General features: G+C 36.2%; 1 protein-coding gene across 4 annotated transcripts in view; it reads right to left on the bottom strand.

The window, feature by feature from the left end:
• Positions 1-3189: 3189 nt before the first annotated feature.
• SMARCA1 (SNF2 related chromatin remodeling ATPase 1) overlaps positions 3190-24741 on the bottom strand; it is a 69026-nt gene continuing 47474 nt past the window's right edge. For 2 of the 4 annotated variants that reach the window (XM_082680810.1, XM_082680811.1), the window contains 6 exons: positions 22769-22891; positions 20626-20758; positions 17963-18081; positions 17629-17841; positions 5039-5149; positions 3190-3921 (listed from right to left, as the gene is read on the bottom strand). In XM_082680810.1, the coding sequence (XP_082536936.1) occupies positions 3850-3921; positions 5039-5149; positions 17629-17841; positions 17963-18081; positions 20626-20758; positions 22769-22891 (771 nt within the window). In that variant the 3' untranslated portion in view covers positions 3190-3849. Of the gene's footprint in view, positions 3922-5007; positions 5150-17628; positions 17842-17962; positions 18082-20625; positions 20759-22768; positions 22892-24741 lie in introns of all 4 variants that reach the window. The other 2 variants (XM_082680812.1, XM_082680813.1) reach the window with 1 other exon arrangement.

Here is a 24741-nt window from a genome sequence, read left to right on the forward strand (position 1 = left end):
AATAAGGAGCATGTTATCAACACAGCCACTACTGCGGGAGACCGGAGCTTCATCCCACGAGTAAACTCTGGGGAACCATACAGATGACACACCTTAGAGTGACCTTGCTTAAGGGGCGCGAGAGCTGTTGCACTTACACACCAACTCCAATCCACTCTGAGGTGTTAACCCTCTTCCAGCCTGCTGTGCAAAGGGTAGAAAAGCCTTCAAGGCCTCTGATAAAGCCCTCAGATGAAAAGATACTGGCAGTTAGAAATCAGCTGGAGCACACAGAAATAATACGGCGGAGGGATAGGGAACGTGTACCTGAACCACAGGAAAATCTCACCGCTTGTCTATGGGGGAGGGTAGCTTAGGCAGACTAAATGAAGGAGACACAGGGTAGAATACTGATAGGAGTTTGAAATTTGACGGCAACTGGAGGATTTCAAAAAAACACCTGGAGAGAAAGCATGCGCACACCAGCATCATCATTGAAACTGGCCCGGGAATCTCTACTAGCTGCATTGGCTACTGCACCATAGAGAAACAACAGACCACACTGGGGACCTTTGCCAATAACTGGGAAAAATAGCATTTCATTTTGGTGACAGTAGATAGTTTCGCGAGTTAGGTAGAGGCTTTTCAAACCAAACACCCAGCAACTAAGATAGCTGCAAAGATTCTAGCCCAACAACTTCCCTTAACTAGGAGGTCTCATATAATGGACCAAATTTGGGGGCTTATTTCATGGGAGAACGTGTCATCTGATAAGAATCCGGGTTTTCCAGACAGCATAAGCACTGGTAGGCCAGGGAGCCAGAAGGAACTGTGTGATAAAGACTGAGAGACAAGCAGCTACGATGAAAATGAGAGATTTCTGAAGTCTCTGCCTTCTTTTGATTCTAAGGAAATTAGGGACCGAGTATCCAATGGATCAAAACAGATGCTTTACTAGGGCCTCTGTGGGAGCCTGAGGTTACTGGGAAACCTATTCACCTCTTGTCTTCTACAGAGAGGCCCTGAGTAAAGGAAACCACTCAGAGTCCCTGTACTTCTGCTCACTTCCCTCCTTCACATTCTCCAAACAAAGAAGCAGGTTGGGTCAGATTCCAGTACAATCTGTAGACCGCTTTTACTGGTGGGCTGCATCACTGTGCATTTGTCAAATTGTACTCATAGATAACAGCACTCTCTTCTGCTGCTTCTGGTCTCTGAGCAGCTGACTCAGTAAACTGACTATCCTGCTCCCTCAATCCAACACGGCAGCCAGGTCTAGTGTTACTATCCTATCAGTCTAGGCCTCTTGTGTGAAGTGGGATTTATTTGTTGGGAGTTTTAAATCTTCTGTGACACTTTAATTTCTCTGTGGAAAACTGACAATAAGAGGGGTTTCAAATAGAGACTTGGGGCATTCTGCATCCCCAACACTGTATTGGTTGGACTGTGCTACCATCAGGTGTTCACTGTATGGACCTCCTTGGTAGGCTATGTTCAACAATGACGCTGTACATAATCTAGGAGACCTAGATTTCACATCTCTTTGGTCCAAGAAAGAGCCATGATATAGCCAGGGAAATGGCCCCATGAAAAGACTGACAGAACTTACCTGCAGATTTTCTCTCTTAAAGTAGATGGTCACATACAGCTTAGCCATTAACCCCTTTGGGTTAACAGAGAAAGAACAAGAAGTAGAGATTGTTAAGCTTCCGTGAAAGAAGTTCAAAGACCCTAATTGCACCTGCTCCCACCCTCCATCTTCATTTCTCCCCAAGAAATGCTGAACTGATTGATCGGAGGCCAGTACCCTCACTGGGCTATTTTTCAGTGCACAGAACTTGCGGGTATTAATAAGACCCTCTAAGGTATAATTTTCTCCATCTCAGATGACTGGAACTTTTAATCTCATTGGAGTGGAAAATTCCAAGATTTCATTTTGGGCTTAATAGTTCTGGATTGAAGTTTGGAGCCAAAGCACCAGCTAGTGAAGTATTACTTTGCTTACCTTTGCCTCTCTTGTGGACCTTATAGAAAGGGCAGTTAGGCCAAGGACAGATTTGGATATCTCTGGGTCCCTTGACCTAATATCATTGTAAACTCATCTCTTAATAGCACCCTAATTTCAACCAACCTCCAACAGAGTACAAGAGTCCAAGTCCTAATAGTGGAAAGAGTAAGAAGAATCCTATCAGGAGCATGGCAGTAAGAAATATGAAGTCTGGACAATGAAAAAAGACTCGGAAGAGTCCAGCAGACAGTGGGTTGTCATTCTAGAAGATCTATTCATATGTTGCAGAACCCCAATGAGAATGAGGATGTGAAAGACGCTGACTTGCACTCAGGGCTACCCAAGGTTTGCCAGTGGTACACTAAATAGAGTCCGATAGGAAATGCAAAAGATCTTGGGAGGGGGAGAGAGCAACTCTTTAGTGGCCCCAATTTTGTTTTGATAACAACACCACTGTCCTGCATTCCCAGCTTTGCTTATTTGCCATGTGTTTCACACTAGGTTCTGATCCATTTTCCCTGTTCCCTTATAACCTGACCTTGACTCTGATTAATCACACACTAACGGTTTCGTGTGACAGCCCCTGTGGCAGGGGCAGTAACGTAAAAACATTCCATTTGTTCCCCTACATTTGCCAGTCCTCTTGCACATACACAGGACCATGTGACTAGTTTTGGACAATGAAATATAAATGGATGTGACATTTGTCACTTCTGGGCTGAGGCAATAAAGAGCCTATATGCGATTCTCCAGCCTCTTTTTCTCCTACAGCGGCAGCTGAATAGGCCACATGTTCCAGATGGTACAGCTGTAAAACAGCGGAGCCTCAGTCAGCCTGGAGCCTTGAGGGACTGTGTGGAGCAGATCTCCTCCCAGCGTGGGGTCTGTGGTGTGGGAAAGGTAGAAGCTCTTGGTGTGCAAAGCCTCTGACGCTCTGAGATTATCTGTTATCTGACCGTACTTGTATTCCTATGGAAGACCCTCCCCCTTTCTTCTGCATGCATAGCACTTACTTCATACTCTTAACTTAGTTGTTAATAAACCTACGTGTTATACCCAGACTCCCCTGGACTGGCTCTATGGGACAAAAGATCAGGCACAAGTCAGCAAGCAAAGCTTTAACTTTCAACCAAATACATAGTTGTGAGCAATTCAATTCAGTAAACACAACTATTTTCTACTGCACAAAAAACAGGAAATAATTAAATTTCTTATAGACGTTTCTTTATTATACTTTCCCACTTGAATATTTAGAGAATAATTTAAATGTAATGCATACTGACAGCAAGCACAGTATCAAATATTAGTTTTTTAAATTTTTTCTGTTCTCACCCTTTATTCCTTTAGGAAAAAAATATTTAGATGACCTCAAAGAAACAATTATTATGCTAATCACAGTATGCAGTAACACGTACAAGCCCATACTCAATAGAAAAGAAAGCAACAAAGAAGTGAAAAAGTCTTTCTCCTCAAATCATTTTAATTCAATTTTCCACAGCCATATAAATTTAAAGTATGAAACAACAATAATACAGCTATAGAATCTAGGTTCTCTTTCAAAGCAGCGGCATATAAAACATAGAAAAGCTAAAACCTCAGCACAAGCTTCAAAAGAACAAGGACTGAGAGGATTTTGATGAAGACATGAAATGCACAAAATACAGTACACAGAAATACTAGAATGCATAAAATATAAAGCTACATTTCATGTAGAAAGCATTGTAAAATATATAAAATATGCAAGGAATCAAAACCAAAGAGATTTTTCTTAGAGTACCATGAATACACTGGAACTGGCATTAGCATTTGAAGATGGGAACAAGAAAATAGCAGTTTCCCATTTAAAACTTTATTTCTAGGCTTTAGGATTTCACCTTCTTGACATCCTTCTTTCCAGAGCTCTCAGTAGCTGACTCTGCTTTTCTTTTCTGTGACTAAAATGGAAACAGATTTAATGTTCTGCTCCAATATGCACATTTTTAAATGGCCCAACAATGTTAAATCTAGGATGTAAATGCATTAAAAAAAAATTTTAACATGAATATTCACTTAAATGTTATACTCACATTTAATGTTCTATATAGCCCAACAAACTATGTAACCCAATGTAAAATAACCTCCAAACATGTTTCTTTTTAAGAAAAGACATAAAATACCCATCAAAAATAGTCATCAAGTTTCTACTTACACATGGCACTATAAATGTATGCTTATCTTAAAGGACTACTTAATACTTAAAGTTTTCCGGGAAAAATGTTATTTATGAGTGTATTATTTTTTAAATCTTATGACAGATGTTAACATACCATATTTCATATATTCTATGATGCACATTTGTTTCCCACTTTAGCATCTCTGAAATCGGGATGCATCCTATAATTGATGACAAATCATAGTTACTTGGAGCAGTTCTTCTTAGTGGCACATAAAATAATGCTGTGTCTTACAATGGAAGGCATCTTAGACTTGATGAAATATGGTAGTTTACTTAACCACACTCAAATAATATCATCTATTAAAGAGTATTTGAAATTGTAACTATACAAGGCAACCTGACTGAATTAAAATTAAGTCATCTTATTATTCAACAGTTAACTTATTACCAAGTAAACCAAGTAAAGCTTTGCTGTCTCCTCAAAGTTCTTATTTGCACTCATAGTCCCACAAAGATCAGAAAACTTATTTGATCAAATCAGAACTCCCAGTTTCAAACTCAGTCCCACCCCACCCCACCCCTCTCCTACTCCCCATGACAACTCTGGTCTCAATTCAAAGGATTTTACTTGCATTATACTTCTGCTTAAAAGTCATGAGGAATTTTTTAAAAATACTGAGCCCTGTTACTACGGGAGTTCCTAACCGTATGTTCTACAAACAAAAGGAAGCATGTGGTTGTAGTGTAACTCTTTTTCTGTCAAAAAACAAATCAGCATTTCATAAAACCAGTTTTTATAATAGGCATCACTATGGCATTAAACATAATATAGGCATTTTAATTATGTAAAAAAAATGGGATCTACCTAAAAGTTAGGAAAATGCTGAAAATTTTACCATTGGAGTTTTAGTTGCCCGTTTCTTCTTTTCTGCTCTCTCTCTTTCCTCAATTTCCATATTTTCTTTCTCAATCAATGAAATCAGAGTATTACAGCGTCTCTGGAATTCCTAAACCAATTAATACAAGACTTTTAATTTCTTCAACCCCGGCACAATCTTTAAAAAGTGGTAATTCTTTAACTGTATCATTTTTGTGACACAGAATTTCTAAGTTGGTATTCTTCAGAACAATAGTCATACAGAGTATATTCCACCAAAAATATGAGAAGTGGATAAATATCATTCAGTGGGTAAATGGGTAAACAAACTGTGGTACATCCATACTTTGAAATACTACTCAGCAATAAAAAGGAAAGAAATATTGGTATATGCAACAACCTGGATGAACCTCAATGGAATGACGCTGAGTGAAAAAAGCCAATCTCAAAAGGTTACATACCATATTGTTCCATTTATATAGCATCCTTAAATGGAAGTTTAGAGATGGAGAACATATCAATGGTTGCCAGGGGCTAGGGAAAGGGGGGAGAGTGGGTGTGACTATAAAGAGCTAGCACAAGGAAGTCTTGCGGTGGTGCTAGTTACACGTACCTACCTGTGATAAAATTGCACTGAACTACACACACGTGTGTGCGCACCCCCCCCCCACACACACACAAGTGCATCTATAACCAATGAAATCTGAATAAGCTCTGTGGATGGTACTAATGTCAATTTCCTGGTTGTGACACTACTGTATTTATGGAATATGTTACCATCTGGGAAAACTTGGTGAAGGGTGCATGGGCCCTCCCTGTACATTTCTTTACAACTTCCTGTGAACTGTAAGTATTTTGAAACAAAAAGTTAACAAAAATCACATAAACAAAAAAATAAGAGGATGTCCTATTGTCAAAGCACATTTTGGAAGTACTCAGTTTACAAAAGTCAAACAGATTTCTTTTCTACAGGGCTGCTCATAGCCTTTAAGTTCCTAATGAGCACTGTCAACCACTAGGGTAGGCGATGTAAGAAGCAAGCAATTCCCCAAGCTATTCAAACAGCAGAACTCCCTTCTCAAAGGACATCTTGTGGGATCAGAGTTCTGAGGAGGGCGTCTCAGGAAACACTGATGCATTTGTTAATTCAGAGCAAGCAATAGCTGGAAAGATTCCGCATTAACCTTGCCACTACCTATATTTCACTGCCAGCAAATCAATGCATCCAAACGATAAACAGTTTTTATGAACATATGATGAGCATTAAACATATGATTAGTATCGATGCTCATATATATTAACCCTGTACACTTTGCTGTATTTTAAAGGTAAATAAGTTTAATATCAAAGGATAAATAACATTTAAAAATGATTTCTTTTTTGTATAAGCAAAAATATCTGGGGGTTCCCTGGCGGCGCAGTGGTTGGGAGTCTGCCTGCCGATGCGGGGGACGCTGGTTCGTGCCCCGGTCCGGGAAGATCCCACATGCTGCGGAGCGGCTGGGCCCATGAGCCATGGCCGCTGACCCTGCACGTCCGGAGCCTGTGCTCCTCAACGGGAGAGGCCACAACAATGAGAGGCCCGCGTACCCCCCCCAAAAAAAATGGATAAAATATAAAGCAGCTAAACCCTCAAATAAAAATGTAGATTTATTGGCAATTAAGAACTCCAACCAAAAAATGGTCCAAGTACAAGAATAGAAAACTCATAGGACTCCCCTGGTGGTCCAGTGGTAAAGAATCGCCTTCCAATGCAGGAGACGCGGGTTCCATCCCTGGTCGGGGAACTAAGATCCCACATGCCGCGGGGCAGCTAAGCCCATGTGCCACAACTACTGAGCTTGCGCGCCTCAACAAGAGAGCCTGTGTGCCGCAAACTACAGAGCCCACGCACCACAACAAGAGAGAGAAAACCTGCATGCTGCAACTAGATAGAAGCCCGAGCACCGCAACGAAGAGACTGCGTGCCATAACAGAAGATCCTGCATGCCTCAACGAAGATCCTGTGTGCCGTGACTAAGACCCGATGCAGCCAAAAAAATTAATAAAAATAAATAAATAAAATAAATATTTTTTAAAACTCATAAAAAATTAAAATGTCCATATATTAAAATTTTTTCAAAGAAATGCAAAGTAAAACAATGATATATTTATTAAATTAGCAATGACACGTTCATGCAAGTGTGTGTGTGTGTGTGTGTGTGTGTATGTGTGGTGTGTGTATCTGGTGTTGGCAATAAGATGAAATGGGAGCTCTCATTCATTGATGATGGGATGCCAAAGTTAAAAATTGTGCCCTCCACAAAATCTGTAAGTTGAAGTCTTAACACCCCTGCAGTGTGACTGTGTTTGGAGAGAGGGCCTTTATGGAGGTAATTAAGGTTAAATGAAGTCATAAGGGTGGGGCCCTAATCCGATAGGTCTGGTATTACAAGAGGAAGAGACACCCAGAGATCCCTCTTCTCTCTCTCTCTCTCTCCACTCACACAGAAAGGGTCATGTGAGGACACAGCAAGACGACTCCATCTACAAGCTAGGGAGAAAGGCCTCACCAGAAACCAATCCTCCCGGCACCCTGATCTTGGACTTCCAGTCTCCAAAGCCATGAGAAATTTGTTTAAGCCACCCCATCTACAGTAGTGTGTTATGGCAGCCCAAGCAGACTAAAATAATATCTTTCTAGAAAGCAATTTGGGAATATCAATGATACATCTTAAAAATTTCATACTCTTTGAATGAACAATTCCACTCCTAGATGCTTAATGTAAGGCAATAAGAGACGTATACAACGATTTACAGAAGAATATTTAGAGCAGTGCCATTTTTAGCAGAGAAATACTGGGAACTAAATTTTGGGTACTTTGTCAATTACCATATACATATATACACAACTTACTATATATGTATATACACAGCAGAAATATCTGAGCGAGTACTAACTACATACAGTGTTATAGTGGTTAACAGCAGCTATTTCTGGAAATAGGAGCAATGGTAACTTTTATTTTCTTCTTTATACTAGCATGTATTTTCTAAATTTTCTGCAATGAACATTTAGGCCTTAGGCAATCTAACATTTTTAAGAAATGGCAAATTTTTTAAATACAGTTTTATCTTTCCAAATAAAAGCTAGAAAAATGGCATACAGAAATATTATCAACTATTCAAGCATTTTCTACTCTGTAAAATTCAAGCCCAAAAGAAGGCAGAAAACCAAAGATAGTCTAGCCAGAAAAAAATTCTTCATTAACAAATTATTGTTTGACTATTAAAAATAACCTTACAAAACACTGGTACATTCATGTTTCTTGTGCATCCTCAATTACCCAAGGTTAAATAATTTAGGAAAAATAACACTGGAATTTTCCTTACTTACCAAAACAATAGTGGTATCTTTAATATGCAGACCAAACACTCTTCACAGCTTCATTCAGTAACACACATACAAATTAAACAGCATGTTATTCAATTTATCTATTATAGAAAGGGCTAAGTTGACCCCGATGAGATTTGATTGTTGGTTTCTAGGGAGACTAGATAGAGTCTTTATGTGAAGCTGATTCTTGAACCATTAAGCTATACCCTCTGGCTATTATTATTCTCAGTAAGTAATAGTTGCCTGTGACTGCAGATATCTTTAGATACATATTCATGGTTCATAATGGGTGATTCAGAAAAAAACTAACACTTTTGAGACAGTCTCATATGCAGTGAAATAGAATATTTCAAAATGATTATAAATCGACTGTATAATAAGTTCTTACCTTCATTCCTTTTAACCTGTCACTAACTACAGACAGAAAAATAATCTAACTCTCTGGAGAAAGGCACCAAGGAATGAGTGAGTCTGGACGTTACCTTCCTAGCATAGGTAATGCCACTTTCTCTAAAGATACCAACCCCATCTTTTATTCACATGCTTGAAGACTGCCTAACTAAACAGATGGTATCATAAACAGAGCACGAGCTAACACCAGAAATTACAAGGAGGCCAGATTACCAATAAAATAGTGATTCATGTTTTGAATAACTAAGTGACTATGAAATGACTATGAGAAATTTCATGATGTCAAAAGCACTTTTATCTCATATAATTTCGCCTTTCACATACATATCCCCCTAGATTCTTGTACCTTTTTAATCTTCCTATTCTCCTCGGATTACAGGGAGTGGTTCATGTGCTCTCAAACTGTTTCCACAATTCTGTAGTCTAATTATCTCTTTCTCTCACGATTTCCCCATGCTGGATTTAGGAATGAAATTGGAGGGAGAAAAATAGCACACAAGAGGAAGAGAGGAGATACAAAAACAATAAAGACAACAGAAGAGAGTGGGAAAATGGCAAATGGGAAACTGTTCTGCAGTGTTAATAGCTGTGGCCAAAGGAAAAAAAAGTACTTTGTGTTCACACATGCGCAGGAAATGCTAGATTTTTAAAAGGTTAAACAAATTTCTTCATGGCAGGACTTCTCAGAGCTTTTAGCATTCTAATGTAGGTTGGAAGTGTCACAGGCAGGATTCAGTATCAGCCATTTCCCAAATTTATTTGAACACAGAACCCTGTTCTGCATATTGTATACAGTAAGGCCCCTACATACAAACCGAGAACTTTCAAAGATGCGAACTTGCGTTCCATCTTGCAGCTTGCCCTCCATCTCCTACTGCTGATGATCCTTCAGCTCTACCATCTCCCACCTCCTCTCCCTCCTACAGTCAGTAACTCTTCTTGCCTGTTCACTCGATGCCAGCCCCTATATGCCAGCTATTATACTGTACTACTGTACTTTTCAAGGTACTATACTGTAAGATTTAAAATGTTTGATTTTTTCTATTTTTTATGTATTATTTGTGTGAAAAGTATTACAAACCTATTACAGTAGTACTATATAGCCGATTGTGTTAGTTGGGTACCTAGGCTAACTTTGTTGGACTTAACAAAGAAATTGGACTTACGAACGCACTCTCGGAATGGAACTCGTTCGTATGTAAGGGACTTACCGTATTTGCAAATCCTGGAACAATGTTTGGTAGAAACCAACTTGGGAAATGCTGTGCAGGGTAAGAGTGATAGATAAGACTAAGTTTGAGTCAAAATACAAAGAACCTAGAAGCTAAAAACAAAGAACTAAGCAATTTTACTTAATTCAGTTGACAAAAGGATCTCACTGATGATTGTTGAGCAGGAGTCGTCATGTAATCAAAGGTGTATTTTGCACTCTGAAATCTTCCCTTGATACAGAGTCTCAATAGTGGGAGCTCATAAAATTACTGACTCTCAAGATTGGAAAGGACCTTTAAAAATTATTCAGGTTGATGCTGAATCCCTTCTACTAGGTCCTTACTAATTAGCTATTCAGCTTGTCTGAATTCTTCCAATGACGGGGTACTCACTACCTCCCAAAGCTGTCTATCCCACCTTCGGACAAGTTAAAAATGTTCCCTTATGCAAACTGAACAAGCTGATTTTTGTAGTCAAATTGAACAAGCTGATTTTGTAGTCAAATTGAACAAGCTGATTCCCTCTTCTGTATGACAATCTTTCAAATATTACAAGGCAGCTCTCATGGCTCCATCACAATCACTGCAATTACCACCAGACCTGCCAGACATCCCTCTTTTAGGCCAAATAGCCTCCCCCTTTACCCATCCTTCATTTAACACTTTTCTTGAAGGACTGTATAACACTTATGTCTACCCTTGGTTATATTATTTCTTTCCTTCCACCTTTCTTACACATTCTTTTAAACCACGGGTCAGCACATCCTTTCTGTGAAGAGCCAAACAGTAAATACTGTCAGCTTTGTAGACCACATGGTCTCTGTCACGACCACTCAGCTCTGCCATTGCAGCATGAAAGCAGCCATAAACGATGCATAAGTGAATGCGTGTGGCTGGGTTCCCATAAAACTTTACAGATGCTAAAATCTGAATTTTGTATAATTTTCACATGTCACAAGACAGTCTTCTTTTGATTTTCTTTCAACCATTTGAAAATGTAAAAATCATTCTTGGCTTGCAGGCCGTACAAAAACAGGTAAAGGGCTGCAGTTTGCCAAGCCCTGTTTTAAACTAGTCTTTAGATTGACTTTAAACAAACTGTCTGCCTTGGTTTTCCGTATCTTTTTAATAGTTTATAATTCCATTCAATGCAAAGTCACCCAAGTTTCAACTTTTGAATACTAGGATATGTATCTCTACCTTTATTTAATAAATAATGGGATGTTTGCAGTAAGTGGCGCTGCCCTGTACTGTGTGGTGAATATCAATCACGCCAGGCACCAAGTTCAAACATCCTCTGCCCCAATACCCAGCTTCAAAGCATCAATTCAAAAGGCACAGAAAGCATCAGTAGACTTGAAGTGACTTATTGAAAGAGATTAAAGAGACTCCACATTACACTTCCTACGTACTAAAATCCTAGACACTAAGCCTGCCTAAGTCTGAATGACAGAAGGTCGCTGCCCGTTATGGTTGAAAGTCAAAAGCAGGTGAATGAGCAAAAGCAAAAAAAATAAATAAATAAATTGCACTCCACATCTGCACATCTAAATTGGTAGGTGGTTCTATAAAGTCAGAATCTTCTACAGTTCTTAGTAAAACAAAATGGGTGTTTGTTTCTCCTTTGCTCTTTCATAAACTCCCTATACTTTACCTTTGGGAACTGATACCTTCAACTATACATTCTGTGGTATATTTCCTAGGTTCTTTGTCACTTTGGAACCTCTATCATACTAACAAAAAGCAATGGCATTCTATACTAAAATCTCAGGGCCCAAGTACACTGGTAGTTAGATGGGAGTTATATATTCTAATAATAATAATTAAGAAATATATCCTACATTTCTTAAACAAGTATCAAATGTTATGATAGTCTTACCTAACTGCTGCTACTTAAACATCGCTATTTGTAAAATGTCACATCACCTCTTCACAATACATAAATACATAAAACAAACTCCTGTTAGTGCATGTATCGTATTTCAGATTGTTAGAACAACTCAGTCTTAAATCAAACACTATAGTTACTAATAAAACACATGATATTTACAACTGGCTACTCAAACAAAAGCTGCAGGGATTACAGCCAAGTAAAGTCTATCATTAGAAAAAGGTAGATGAAAATAAAAGAAAGGAAAGGAAAAGAAAAAAGAACTCAAACCCATTGCTACATTTCTTCACATTCTATCCAAATCTGATCCAACTGTAGGGGTCTATGAGATAGAAGCAAACTGAAGTACGAAAGTTCCATGCTCATTTATTCACTGAATGCCTACTTTGTGCAAGGGTTATGCTGGTACTTTTAGGTGTAACCATTTGCACCTGATAGTTAAGAGAGCAGCAGTAAAAAATGACTCTGGGGCAGATGGTGCTATAATAGCCAAGGGAAGTAAAAAAAGAGGAGGAACAGAGAAAAGACAGAGATATAAATTTGGGAATCGTCAGCCTATATGGTAGTTGAGGTAGACATTTGCCCATTTCCACAGAACAGTATTTCTAAAATGTAAATCTGACCATGTCACTGCCCTGTTAAAATCTTTCAATGACTCCCCATTTCCTATAGAATAATGACCAAAGTTCAATACCAAGGACAGGGCTCTTCGTAATTTCGCTGCCAGCTCCTTCCTCATCTTCCAGAACTTCCCTACTCACACTCCAGCACAACCTACTTGCAGTTTCTCAATGTGCTGTGCTTGTTTCTACCTTTGCACATGCTGTTTCCACAGTCCCAGAGCCAACTCCTTCCTGGTCATTCAAGACTCAGTTCCAAGAAGGACCTCTTCTATGAAGCCATTCCTCTGACCTAACCCTCAAGGTAAAGTTAAACACAACCCCTTCTGTACATACCTCTATACAGGACCTTTCTGAAAATTAAGGCTGAAAGGGACATTTTAGTCTTTCAAGCACATTAGGAAACAATATATCCCTATAAGCATAAATATATTTTAATATTTTCATAATTCTACAGTCAAGAAGAACCCATCATTAATTTTACATTTTACCAATTTTGTGAATAATGTACTAATTCATATCCTCACATTTCATTAAGAATGTAATGCTCTAAGAAATCAATATTAGCTGTTATCACACAATTAAGCACTAATACACAAAATTAAAAATCATGAGTGGCCTTCTTCATAAAATTTCCTAGGCTGTGCTGCATAAGCAACAAACAAAAGTGTTATTGTGACTATAAAACAGTTTGGAAAATTTTTAATTTGACTTTTGTTTTTCTAAAGTATCTAGAAAGAAAATCCTTCTCTGACTGGACAGATAATTTATCAAATATCCTGTGCTGAACTAATAATTTAGCTAACGTTTACTATCAATGATAAACCTATAAAAAGGGAGGCAAGCTAATAAAGAGCTATAGCAATATTTTCTAAATAGTATTTTTTCTCCTACAATTCTGATGAGGAATGTCATGTTCTTAATTTTAAATAAGGAACACTTTCATTAATAATAAAGCTGTGATTTGAAAACAAACAGCAATAACATGAAATTTTTATTACATTGTATACAACAGTGTGTGATTCTCTCTCTGAGATACTACCCCAAAAATTCATTTAAACTACTACAAAAGGCAGGGTAATTGTAATAACTAATTACTAATACTCTGATTCAACTCTAAAGTCCATGGCCACGGGCTATGTACACGGAGCTTCTTGCGAGGCCAGGAGAGGAAAGGAAAAAGCTTCCTAGAGGCTAAAAAGTAAGAATATTTTTAAACTAAAATTAAGAGTCAAAGCAACCCTGCGGAGGAAGCATAGTGGCTATATCAAGAAATGTTCTTTATTTCAGAGAGCCAAATTCTGCTTTTTCTCCTTTAAGTACTTAAAAGAACCTAAGCAGGTCCAAAGAATTACTGATTAAACTTTGGATACTTTCAATATGTCCTTTCCAGTAAACTAATGTGCTAGATATTTTAGAATTCTCAGATTCTTTTCAAATCTCCCAGTCACGTTAGTCTGTCACTAAATGAACAGAGATAATGCCCTGACATTCATTCCCTAAAAGGAATTAATGAGCTAATGTTGGTAAAGGGATTGGCAACCTTATATATAAAAGGTAGTATATAAATACAAAGTATTATCTTTTCCTCTTACAGTCATCTGGCAAAGGTCCTTTTAATTCTGATAGTTTTTTAATGTCCTAAGACTAAGACCTCATTATAATACACTTTTTTCTTAGAAGGAAAATGGTAGGGCAATTCATGTACTCTGAGCTTAAAAATCTAAATTGATCATATCCTTCCTACTTGTTTATGTAGTTCAATAGAGACTGATTACTTACTTAAAGACCACACAAGTTCTCAGAGAAAGAAATCACAGTCTTTTTAGCACAGAGAAACAGAACTAAAACTCATTTTTTCTTTTGTATAGCCAGCATTTTTGAATGGAGAAGAGCCTCAAAGAAATTTTCAACCTTTAGCTGAAGGCTTTCAAAATGCGGCATATTTAGAAGTGGAGGTTCATGCCTTTAAGTACTTTAAGACTGTTAAGTCAGAAGCCATGAATTCAGTACTTTGAGATCTCTGAATAAAATATAACTACCAAGGTTTCTTTTTTTTCCCCTAAGTATTTCACACTATTTATTGGTGTCACTGGGAAAGAGTCATCTTTAAGCAAGATTATGTTTTTAAAGATAGCTTCTTTAGTAATAAGCTAAGTTTAAAGTTTAATCATTAATAAAATTTTAATTTGAACACAGTGATACACTCATATAATGAATCAAATTACATCCCCTGTTATTTCTAAGACGGGGTTTTTCAATGAAGCAAATTATTTTAATTTTGGAAATCACAAATGCCTCTTTCAAGGGGGAAGTTTCACTTCCTAGATTGTGAATGTGATTCACTATACAAGATCAATTATTTAAAATGAGGGGAAAAGAGATCATCTAGAAATAATAGTAATCCATTTCTTTAATTCCCTAATGATTTTTATTAGCATGAAACATTCCAAAAAGATGATCTAAATATATTCATGCATATTTTAAAATATATTTCTTATATTCTAAATCCAGAAATATAAGCAAAAATTATCCATTAACTAGGAGGGAAATAATATAGTAGAAAAGTTAACAAAAACTCTGGACTAAAATATTTAATATGAAATAAACTACTATGTGTTTTTAAAGATTCTTTACAAATCATAAATTCCACCTTCCAGAACATAATTAAGGACAGAATTGTCTTCATTTTTAACAGACAAAATAAAAGTTTCATTTTTCAATCACGTATGTAGTTAATATCCACTCTTTGGAAAACATACATTAGATATTTAAACCTCTTGGTAAAGAAAGAGATAAATGTTTTGTTGAAAGATGGAAGAAAAGATTCTTTACAAGGGAGTTGAGAGACATCTAGTGGTTGTTAATAATACACTGGGTTTCTTCACGGAAAATGAAATAAGGTTATGTATGTAGTTCTACAGTCATGTTCATATTACAAATAATGTAAGATTTTCCTTGCTCTTTTGAATCTGTTTCATCCGACTGCTTTAATGTTTCCAGAAACTGAAAACAGCATTAAACTCAACCTTTTAAAAAATTAGTAAACTATCACTGAAATAATACTCAAAATTCAGCAAATGTTCCATCACATAAAAGGGCATGTATGATCGAAAACATGATTCATCAACAAATGCAGGTGGGCATTTGTCTTTTACAAGCTGCTGATGCCGCTCTAAATCAGATCATTACACGCATAAAACCCCAAATGGCTAAAAGTTTTAAATGCATGGCTTTTGAAAGGAGTTCTCTGCTAAACATGGTCATAGATGCACCGAGCTAGAAGGCACCTTAAAAGGCCAACTAGCTCACTGCCAAAGTCTTCAGACTGTCAAAATAGAATCTCATTTTCAAAGCTAATAGAAAGCTATTTAACACTGTTCTTCAATAATCTATTTCAACCATCCAAAGAACCCTGTCAAACAACTCTTCCCTACATCCAACCTCAGCCCTTCATGCTACAGATTAATTCCTATCTTTTTTATTCTTTTCTCAATTCTTCCTACTGTATCTTATTAACATATACACCTCTTCCTATTCTTTTGTACAAGTAGAGCACTTTACATTCATCCCTACAGTTGTCATGCTGCAAGGGAGATTCAATCAATCCATCATTCCAATTTCTCTAGTTCCTTTTGGATTCTGGCTTGATCCAAAGTATTTGCTACCTCTCCCAGCATTATGTATTCCATAAACTTGACAGACACATTCTAGTAACAATCCAGGAACCCTCTAAATTTGTGTTAAAATTTTAAGAAATATCTGATCTTATAAAGCATCCACCAAAATTAGCATCTTCAGTATAGCAACTCAGATTTTTCTTTTCTTTTTTCAACTTGAACTGAAAATATAAAATGGGTCAAACAAAATGTTCAGCATTGCTTCACACCCCTATGAACTTTTGGCCGAGAAAACATTTACGATAGACAGAAACTAAAGAAAAATGCTCACTGTTTAGATTGTTAGTTTCCGGTTACTTTTAATGTTTAGGCTGTATGAATCTACTTTTGTCTTAATTACCTCGGCTAACAAAAGACTGACAATGCCAACATTAAAAACATGTGGCACTTATTTCAATATCAGCAAGAACACTGCTAAGCAGCACTAGGATTTAACAGGAACACAATTCATGTTAGAAAGTAACAGTAAATTGCATGAAGCTAAAAATAAAATCTCTTCTTAATTATTCTGTCTCATAATATTCTTATAAAAACTCTACTTAGGCAACAATTCCTTCTCATTAAAAATAAATCCTTAAGTTATTCACACAGTCTCAAGTATCACCTGCCTCATGACAAAGGGGAAACTACCTTTAAAGTGAAGAGCTCTGATGGTCACCATATTAACCAAGTAATCAAACTCAGCATCACCAAGAATGTGACAACCTGACATAATGAGCCTCCTGATGTGATGCAATGAGAAATACACATCACTTAGGCAGCATTCCTGCCGAAAATGCTTAACCTAAATCTAACAGTGAGCAAACAATGAGATACATGTTGGGCATTCTACAAAATGAGTCTGGGTACCTTCAAAAAGTCATTGTCACGAAAAACAAAAAGTTGTAGACTGAAGAGACTAAAGAGACTCAACCAAATGCAATATGTGAACCCTGACTGGCTCATCAATTTAAAAAAACAGCTATGAGAGACACTTTCGGGACAACTGGAAAATTCTGTACATGGACTGTATACTAGATGACATTACTGAAGCAACGTTAACATTTTCAGGTAGGATGATGGTACTGTGCTCATGTAGGAAAATATTATTTTTATATTTAGGAGATAAATGCTGAAGTATTTAGAGGTGAACACTCATGATGTCTGTGACTTACTTTCAAATGGTTCAGAAATATAGATCTGTATATAGATTAATGAATATAAAGCACAGATCTGTATTTCTGAATACAATATATAGATTCTATATCTATAGATAGATGCCATGTATGTATGTATAAGTATATACACACATATACTAGTGAGAGGAGAAAGCCAGCGTGGCAAAATGTTAAGAATTAGAGAATCTAAGTAAAGGATGTATGATATTTGAAATTTTTCAAAAGAAAAAGTTGGAGGAAATAAGTAAGAAAGGAATACGTACCATGGCGGTTCTAGACTTGATAAACCAGTCAAATCTAAACTGAGGAGCATTCCGAACACACTGTCTTAATTCTTCATACACGTTTTCTCTATCAAAGCCCATTTTGTGTAACATACAAATCAAGAATCTATCTTCTTCCTCAGTATAGTTCTTTCCTTTGCTGGTTCCATACTGAATACGTAACTGATGAAATGGAGCCTTGTATCTTGCAATCTGTAGATTTAAACAAAATAGTGCTTTTGACTAAATGTGCAATAATAATAAGTCAAAGCTAATCACCATTTAATCAATTAAAACAATCTATTGGTAATTCGACAATTATGAAATATACTACTTTGGCATCCAGGGCTTTCTTGATACTGATCCTTCGTTGGATTCTTGCTTCTCCACGTTCAATTTGAGCCATAATTTTCTCAATGTCCTGTAATTCATTGCAACGTTCCCAAAATACAGCTGAAAAACAGAGTTATTACTTTACAATTCTATCATCTTAAGTAAGTGAATCCAAGGAACTGTAGAATGAAGAATTAGCAGGAAAGGATACAGTGAACTTACACTGTTTATAATTAAGATTCAAATTCATCTGTATATATACGTTCAATTATTAAATACTCCTAAGGTGTAATAAATGAGGGGTATTAAATACCTCCTTCCATTTAAAAGTAAGACCTCAACAAGGAGGTTTTAGGTTAGTGATTTTCCTTTCATGAAATATTACGAAGTTTTTAATTATCCATCCCAGATGACCAGAATTTCAAAAGATATTACTACAGATACTGATTTAAGCTATGCTTTTATTCAAACATTATATAGAAGGCACCAAACACATAAAGTGAAAAAGAAGACAGGGTGGTCATATAAACTTAGAGAACATAGTTTCCTAGCAAGCAAAAATAAAAACGAAACTATTATCAACAGGTCAATCAAACTTCCTATAAAGCAGCAATTTCTACTGAAACTGTTACTTCGCTTTTGGAACCACTCACTATTCTTACAGTATTTCCAGTGACATACAGCTTGTTTTTTAAACTTACTTGGAATAGCCTTTTCTCTTTAAAAAAAAGGAAAGCCAAGTCACCCAAATTTTATAAATGAGCTAAATGATCTGGCTGCATTAATGTCACATCTTATGACTTCAGTGAGAGGCCCTCTAATGACATAGTCTACATTCTCAAATTTTTTCATTTTTAGAGTCTATCAAGAAAGGAATGTCAGTACTCTGATTTTTATAAGCACCTGTATTCATTTATTCATTCTCTCACTTATTCATTCAACACAATTTAAACGCCTACTATGAATAAGATACCACAAACAGCCAACTGTACACATTTCATCTTTTATTGCAACCAACTACATAAATTCATTCAAATCTCCCCATCCTCTGACTTGGTCCCAATTAAGCTGCCCTGAGCTAGTCATGCTACCTGGCTTGCTGTCAATTTGAGGGAACATCTGACATGGTATTTTTTTTTAAATAAGCTCTTTTTAAAAATATTTATTTATTCATTTGGCTGCGCCAGGTCTTAGTTGCGGCACATGGGATCTAGCTCACTGACCAGGGATCGAACCCAGGCCCCCTGCATTGAGAGCACGGAGTCTTAGCCACTGGACCACCATGGAAGTCCCGACGTGATATCTTTTTAAATCATTTTTTTTCTTGCAATTTCATACACACTGATGCTATCCCCCTTCCTAACTTTTGAAGAAAATTCTACTTCAGAAAATCTCTCTGCACATATCCTTTTATACTCCTTTCATTCAACTCTTGCTGCTAAAATTTCTCTCTCTCCTCTATTTTTCCCCTCTTTAAGCCCCCAAATGTCCTAAACTTATGTGATAAATTTTAAGGGTAGTAGTAATGTTATACTGTTATCAAAGTAAAGGACGTTCATAGACTTGATGTTATACTACACGAAATAAAAACTCAAATGTAATCCATCTCTCAAGTCCCTGGCAATCACCAGAAGACCCTTTCAGATTTCCAAAAGAAGAAAAAGTGTTCTCTAATTAAACATGGATTTATTCAAGCATTAGCACTATAAATAAATTAAAAATTGTGCCTAATCTATATTAATCTTTGGTCTATTTAGTAGTATTTCAATGTTTCCTCCCTACTATTTTTCATGGCAAAAATGCAGAATTTCAGTTGTTAGGCTAAATAGGCTTTGAGAGGCTAGCTCAGAAACCTAAACCTACTTTGTAACATTGTTTCTATGGGGAAAAAAAATGCCCTAGATTCTATACAGCTGATATTCAGACTAAATTTGAGAGCTCAATCTAATTGGATTTTAGAAACTTCCTATGTTCTTCTACATAAAGAAAATTTACTAGACATATTTACCTATTTTAATAAGATTTCTTTTCAGAAGCCTGAGGTTGGATGCACTGTGACATGGAAATCAATATTAACTCCATTATGCTTCAGCACCTAATCTAGTTCTGGTCAAGACCAAAGACACAGCTAAGTAAGAGAAGGAACTGATTCTAGGACCAATCAACAGGTTTATTCAAGCAGTCTTTTCAGATCCACTCCAGCTTGCCTGGAGTTAGCAGAATCCACACATAACTTGCCTGGAGCAAACTAGAACCCTGAGAGTGTTTGAGGATCTAAAAGGACCTTATAGGAATTCTCTACTTCAAGGACAACCTAGAAAGACACTAATTCCATCCACTGAAACTGAAGCCTTAGACTTGACTTGCCCAGAAGATGATCAAATTCCAGACGTGGGAAAGTAGGCATTTTGCCAGTGCTCATCCAATAGCTACCCTTGTTTTATCAGTGCTATACTTGGCTCTATTAGCTAACTAGTAGGAACCACAGCAATTTGTTTTGATAAATCTTATAATCTTTTCATAGAAATACAATTATATTTTATACTTTCACTTACAGTTTATTCATAAAAGTCTAAAGGTCTCTGAACAAAGGTAAAATTAAATTGACACTAAAGAAATGCATAAGGTTACAATTAAACACCATTTTTGTAGTTGTATACAAACCTGAATATTCCATGACCTCCTCAGGAGATTTGCCCTCCACCTCTCGAGCTATATTATCAATGTCATCTCTTCCATACTTCTCATTAGCTTTAATAAACTGATTAAAATCTCGCTTAGTCCAGTTTGTGAATCCCTGTGAACAAAAAATTAAGCATCATCAATAGAGGTTAAATCAACCAATCCAAATATTGTTCTATTTAGTTCTATACAATGATACATTAAAAACAGTTCAAAAGGCTTAAAATTTTCCTTCTTATAAAATCCCAGGTGTTTTATGTTGGAATCAAAAGTTGAGTTAGTGTTACTAATAACTGCTTTTCTATCATGAAGAGAATATACTTCCCTCCAAGTACTAAAAACTGATTTATAGCTCCAAGATATTGTGTAGTTTTTAACTCCGTATTTTATAGATGCCTACTACATTAAAATACAAATGCATTAAAATTAAAATACTAATGTAAATGCTGAAGTCCTGGATATTCCAGTACTTCATTTTTTTCACAGACTTATTCCCATGTAAATTAAGAAAAAATGTGTATGCATTAAATCAAAGAAATACATGAAGGAAAAAAAAAGACTGAAGAAAAATTTTTGTAGCTCTTTACATCATTCCAAACTACTGTGAACAAATAATTTCTGTTCAAAATTATATTCATAAATAGGATTCGATAAACAGAATGTTATGGGGCCTGCTCAATTTCTTTCCTAAAAGATAGAACAGTTCGACCAATCAGTGTTTTAAGTCTCTTTGGTATTTATTTGAAGTCACAAGATCAAATTTTTGTCTTCCACTCCTCAAGTCCCCACCCACATAAATGTGATACCCTTGACAGAGCAAAACTCTATCCCTAGGCGTTAGTTGATAAAGATTTTAGATTACCCCATATTTTGTTCCTTTGTACTCCCATGATTTTTTAAAAGATTAATTATTTAGGGCAGTAGAGAAAGGTGATTAAAGATGACTTCAAGTACTAGGAGGGGCAAAAAATTGATTTTGTTTCTAATTACAAACTAAAGCAATTTCTCAGTTGAGACTGTATATTCACAATATATTGTACATTCACAATATACTGCAAGCCAAGTAACAGTCTAAGACCATAACTTTATTTTTGTGTTCAGGAAATAAATTTTGAAAAAAAATCATGAATATTTAAATGTTTTACTTTATTCTGTGGTAAGTCCTAATATTCAACCAGTTGCAATTACATTTTCAAACTAAACTTTATGACTTCCAGGCATGTGGCTCAAAAATTATGAATGTAATTTGTAAAACTTCATTCAATAAAATTACATGTTATAACAAAGAAAAGACCTATATAATAAATAGGATATAAATATAAAAACTATCTTTCAATAATTAATGTGGAAAATTTCCTAGCACTGTGCTTTGCATATTGTTCAAAAGAATTTGTTGAATAAATAAATCTTGCTGGCTACTTTCTATACTAAGGTGGTATCATACAGTACATGTTTCTTTATTATTTTCCAAGGATCTTTTGCACTGTAATTCTTTTTATCTTCTACAGATTATTTTGGAAGTATGACACTCGTAAAACTCATTAAAGCAACAATGACCAGAAAGCATTGATATGTTGTTCAAATCGAAATGTTCCCTACTTATTAACTATTAGCTTTTAACTATACAATGAGCACCTTTTATAGTTTCAGAAATTTCTCATCATTGTATTAAAGTTCTTTTCAAGAAAGAATATAAGGCATTTTGAGGATTATGAAATCATTCCATAAATAAAAGATTAGTAGAGTATAATTTCAGAGGACAGTTCACAATCAATAAAATAAATTTAAATTTTCAAGAATATGCTAGTAATTACTGTCTATCAGGATTCATATGTGGATTAACTGACTTTACTATAATTGATAAAATGCATGTCTTATTTCTTATAATTGACACCTATATTTTGCATTTATATATTTTTTAGTATTTCTAAAAGAGTGTATTCTATAAAAGGAATTAAAAAAATAGGGATATTTGGTCTAAATGTATGTTTACAAAATAGCCCTGAGTTGTGTTGGTGTGTCCAATCAGGGTACCAGGCCCATACAATAAAAAGTAAGTGTAATTTATAATATCTTTTTTTCTATTCGTTGACTAGAAGTATTTCAATCACTTAAAATATGTTACTTGTGTGAGAAGTTTTTCCTTTTCTTCAGTCTCTTCTGGTGTAAGAGGTTCAGCTCCATCAATCTTTTTTTGCTCCTCTCTTTGAGCCACAGCTGGATTGGGGATATCAGGATTCCTTGGGACCTAAGAATCAAGAGGTGTGTTATGAGTAAACTGTTGAGAAAAATTAATTAAGGGTATACATACTTGTATCAATATTTAGAGTTAGTTCAGCAGTAAACAAAATAAAGTCATACCAGAATGACACATGACCCTCTCCACATTTCTACTACCATGATATTACCAAAGTAGAACTGTCTTAAATGTGCCACGTGGTACTTTACAGTTAAAAACCAGTTACAGCTAAATGCTACATTATATTCTAGACGTAATTACACTGTGGAACAAAATATCCTTATGATATGGTAATGCATGGTAATAATAATATCATTATCCCCAACACCAACATTATACAATAAAATCTCAAGCCCAGAAACAAAAAGTTGGGTAGTACAAAAAGAGCCCATATTCACCTGGCAATACAGACCAGGGTATAGAAGTGGCAATGCACCTGAAGATTGCATCCAATGCTCTAATCAGTTCAACATGCAAAAAGAAAGGAGTACTTTTATTGCCTTCCAGGATATGGAAAGAGACAGCATCTTCACATAAAATGCAAAGACTGAAAGAGTGACAGGATAATGAAGAAGCAAAAAAAAAATAGAGACTATATATAAGAGGGAAGGGGTAAGCAAAGCACACAAACAGCTGTGATGGGACCTGCAGTCAAGGGGAAAAAACTACAGTAGCAGTGAGCAACAGAAGGTATAGTGTATACTATACAGCGCTGCATAGTATATAGAGCTGCAATACACTGGCAACTGAGAAGAAGAGAGCTCAAGTTCAAAAGACTGAGGACAGAAGCTCAGCTCTACAAGGAAGCAAGCAGTCAGCCAGTCATTTGCATCTCAAAACTGTAGTCCCAGGGGCCTCAGTGTGTCACCATGAACTTAGACAACCCATACAGTTCAGCAGTATAAAGCAGCATTCATTGTATGGAGTGATAAACTAAGTCACTCAGCGCAAAGCCTCACATCATTTTTATGTGCATCTGCAGTGACAATGCAGCACATTGATTTACGAGGGCAGGTATATAACATGTATAGTACATTTTATAGCATCCATCAAACATGGCAAGAACAGGGTTGGCAGTAAGCCTTCCACTGTTTGGAAGGCACACCTATCATAAATGACTCATCCTCTAGACGTATCAAATAGTCATGGTTTTACTAAAACATGATTATAATACATACTAGAGTACATTTCTCTAATTGTCATACATATTTCATAGAGTTTCAATCATAGCATTGTAATTTAAAAATAAGTATTTTTAAAACTATTGTATCCAATAGTTGTTTAAATATAAAACCTACTAACTGGGCATTAAAAAGACATACTGAAAAACAGATTCATTTGTACATAATCATCAGTACGAGACAATCAAATTAGTAAGTAATGACTAAATGTCTATTTTGTCCATAGCACTATGATAGGTGTTCACTGGAATATAAAAAATAGTGGACATGGTCCTTGCCCACAAGGAGCTCACAACCTAGCTGCGGAATTCTGAGCTATACTCTAAGAACTATAAGAATTTGGGGAGATGGAGAAGAGAGAACGAATATTCTAGGCTGGAGCAGTAAAGCAAAAACGGTAAGGCAAAAACAGGAAGGAGCATATATAAGGTTTATGTTGAGACGGGATAAGAAACAAGGTCAGGGGGAAACAGAATTAGAGGGCCTTCTGAAACTACACAGTAGGCAACAGCAAGCCATTGGAGATCTTTCACCAAAGGAGTACTGTTTTCACCTGCAAGCCTTGTGCTGGATGGATTGAAGTGAGGAAGCAACTAGAGGCAAGAGAACCAGCTAAACTGTTGTAATCTAGAAATGACGTATGATCACCTGGCCTAGGATGGTAGCAAATGGAAATGG

The sequence above is a fragment of the Grampus griseus genome, assembly GCF_964374135.1.
Source record: "Grampus griseus genome assembly, chromosome: X".
Classification (NCBI taxonomy): Eukaryota; Metazoa; Chordata; class Mammalia; order Artiodactyla; family Delphinidae; genus Grampus; species Grampus griseus.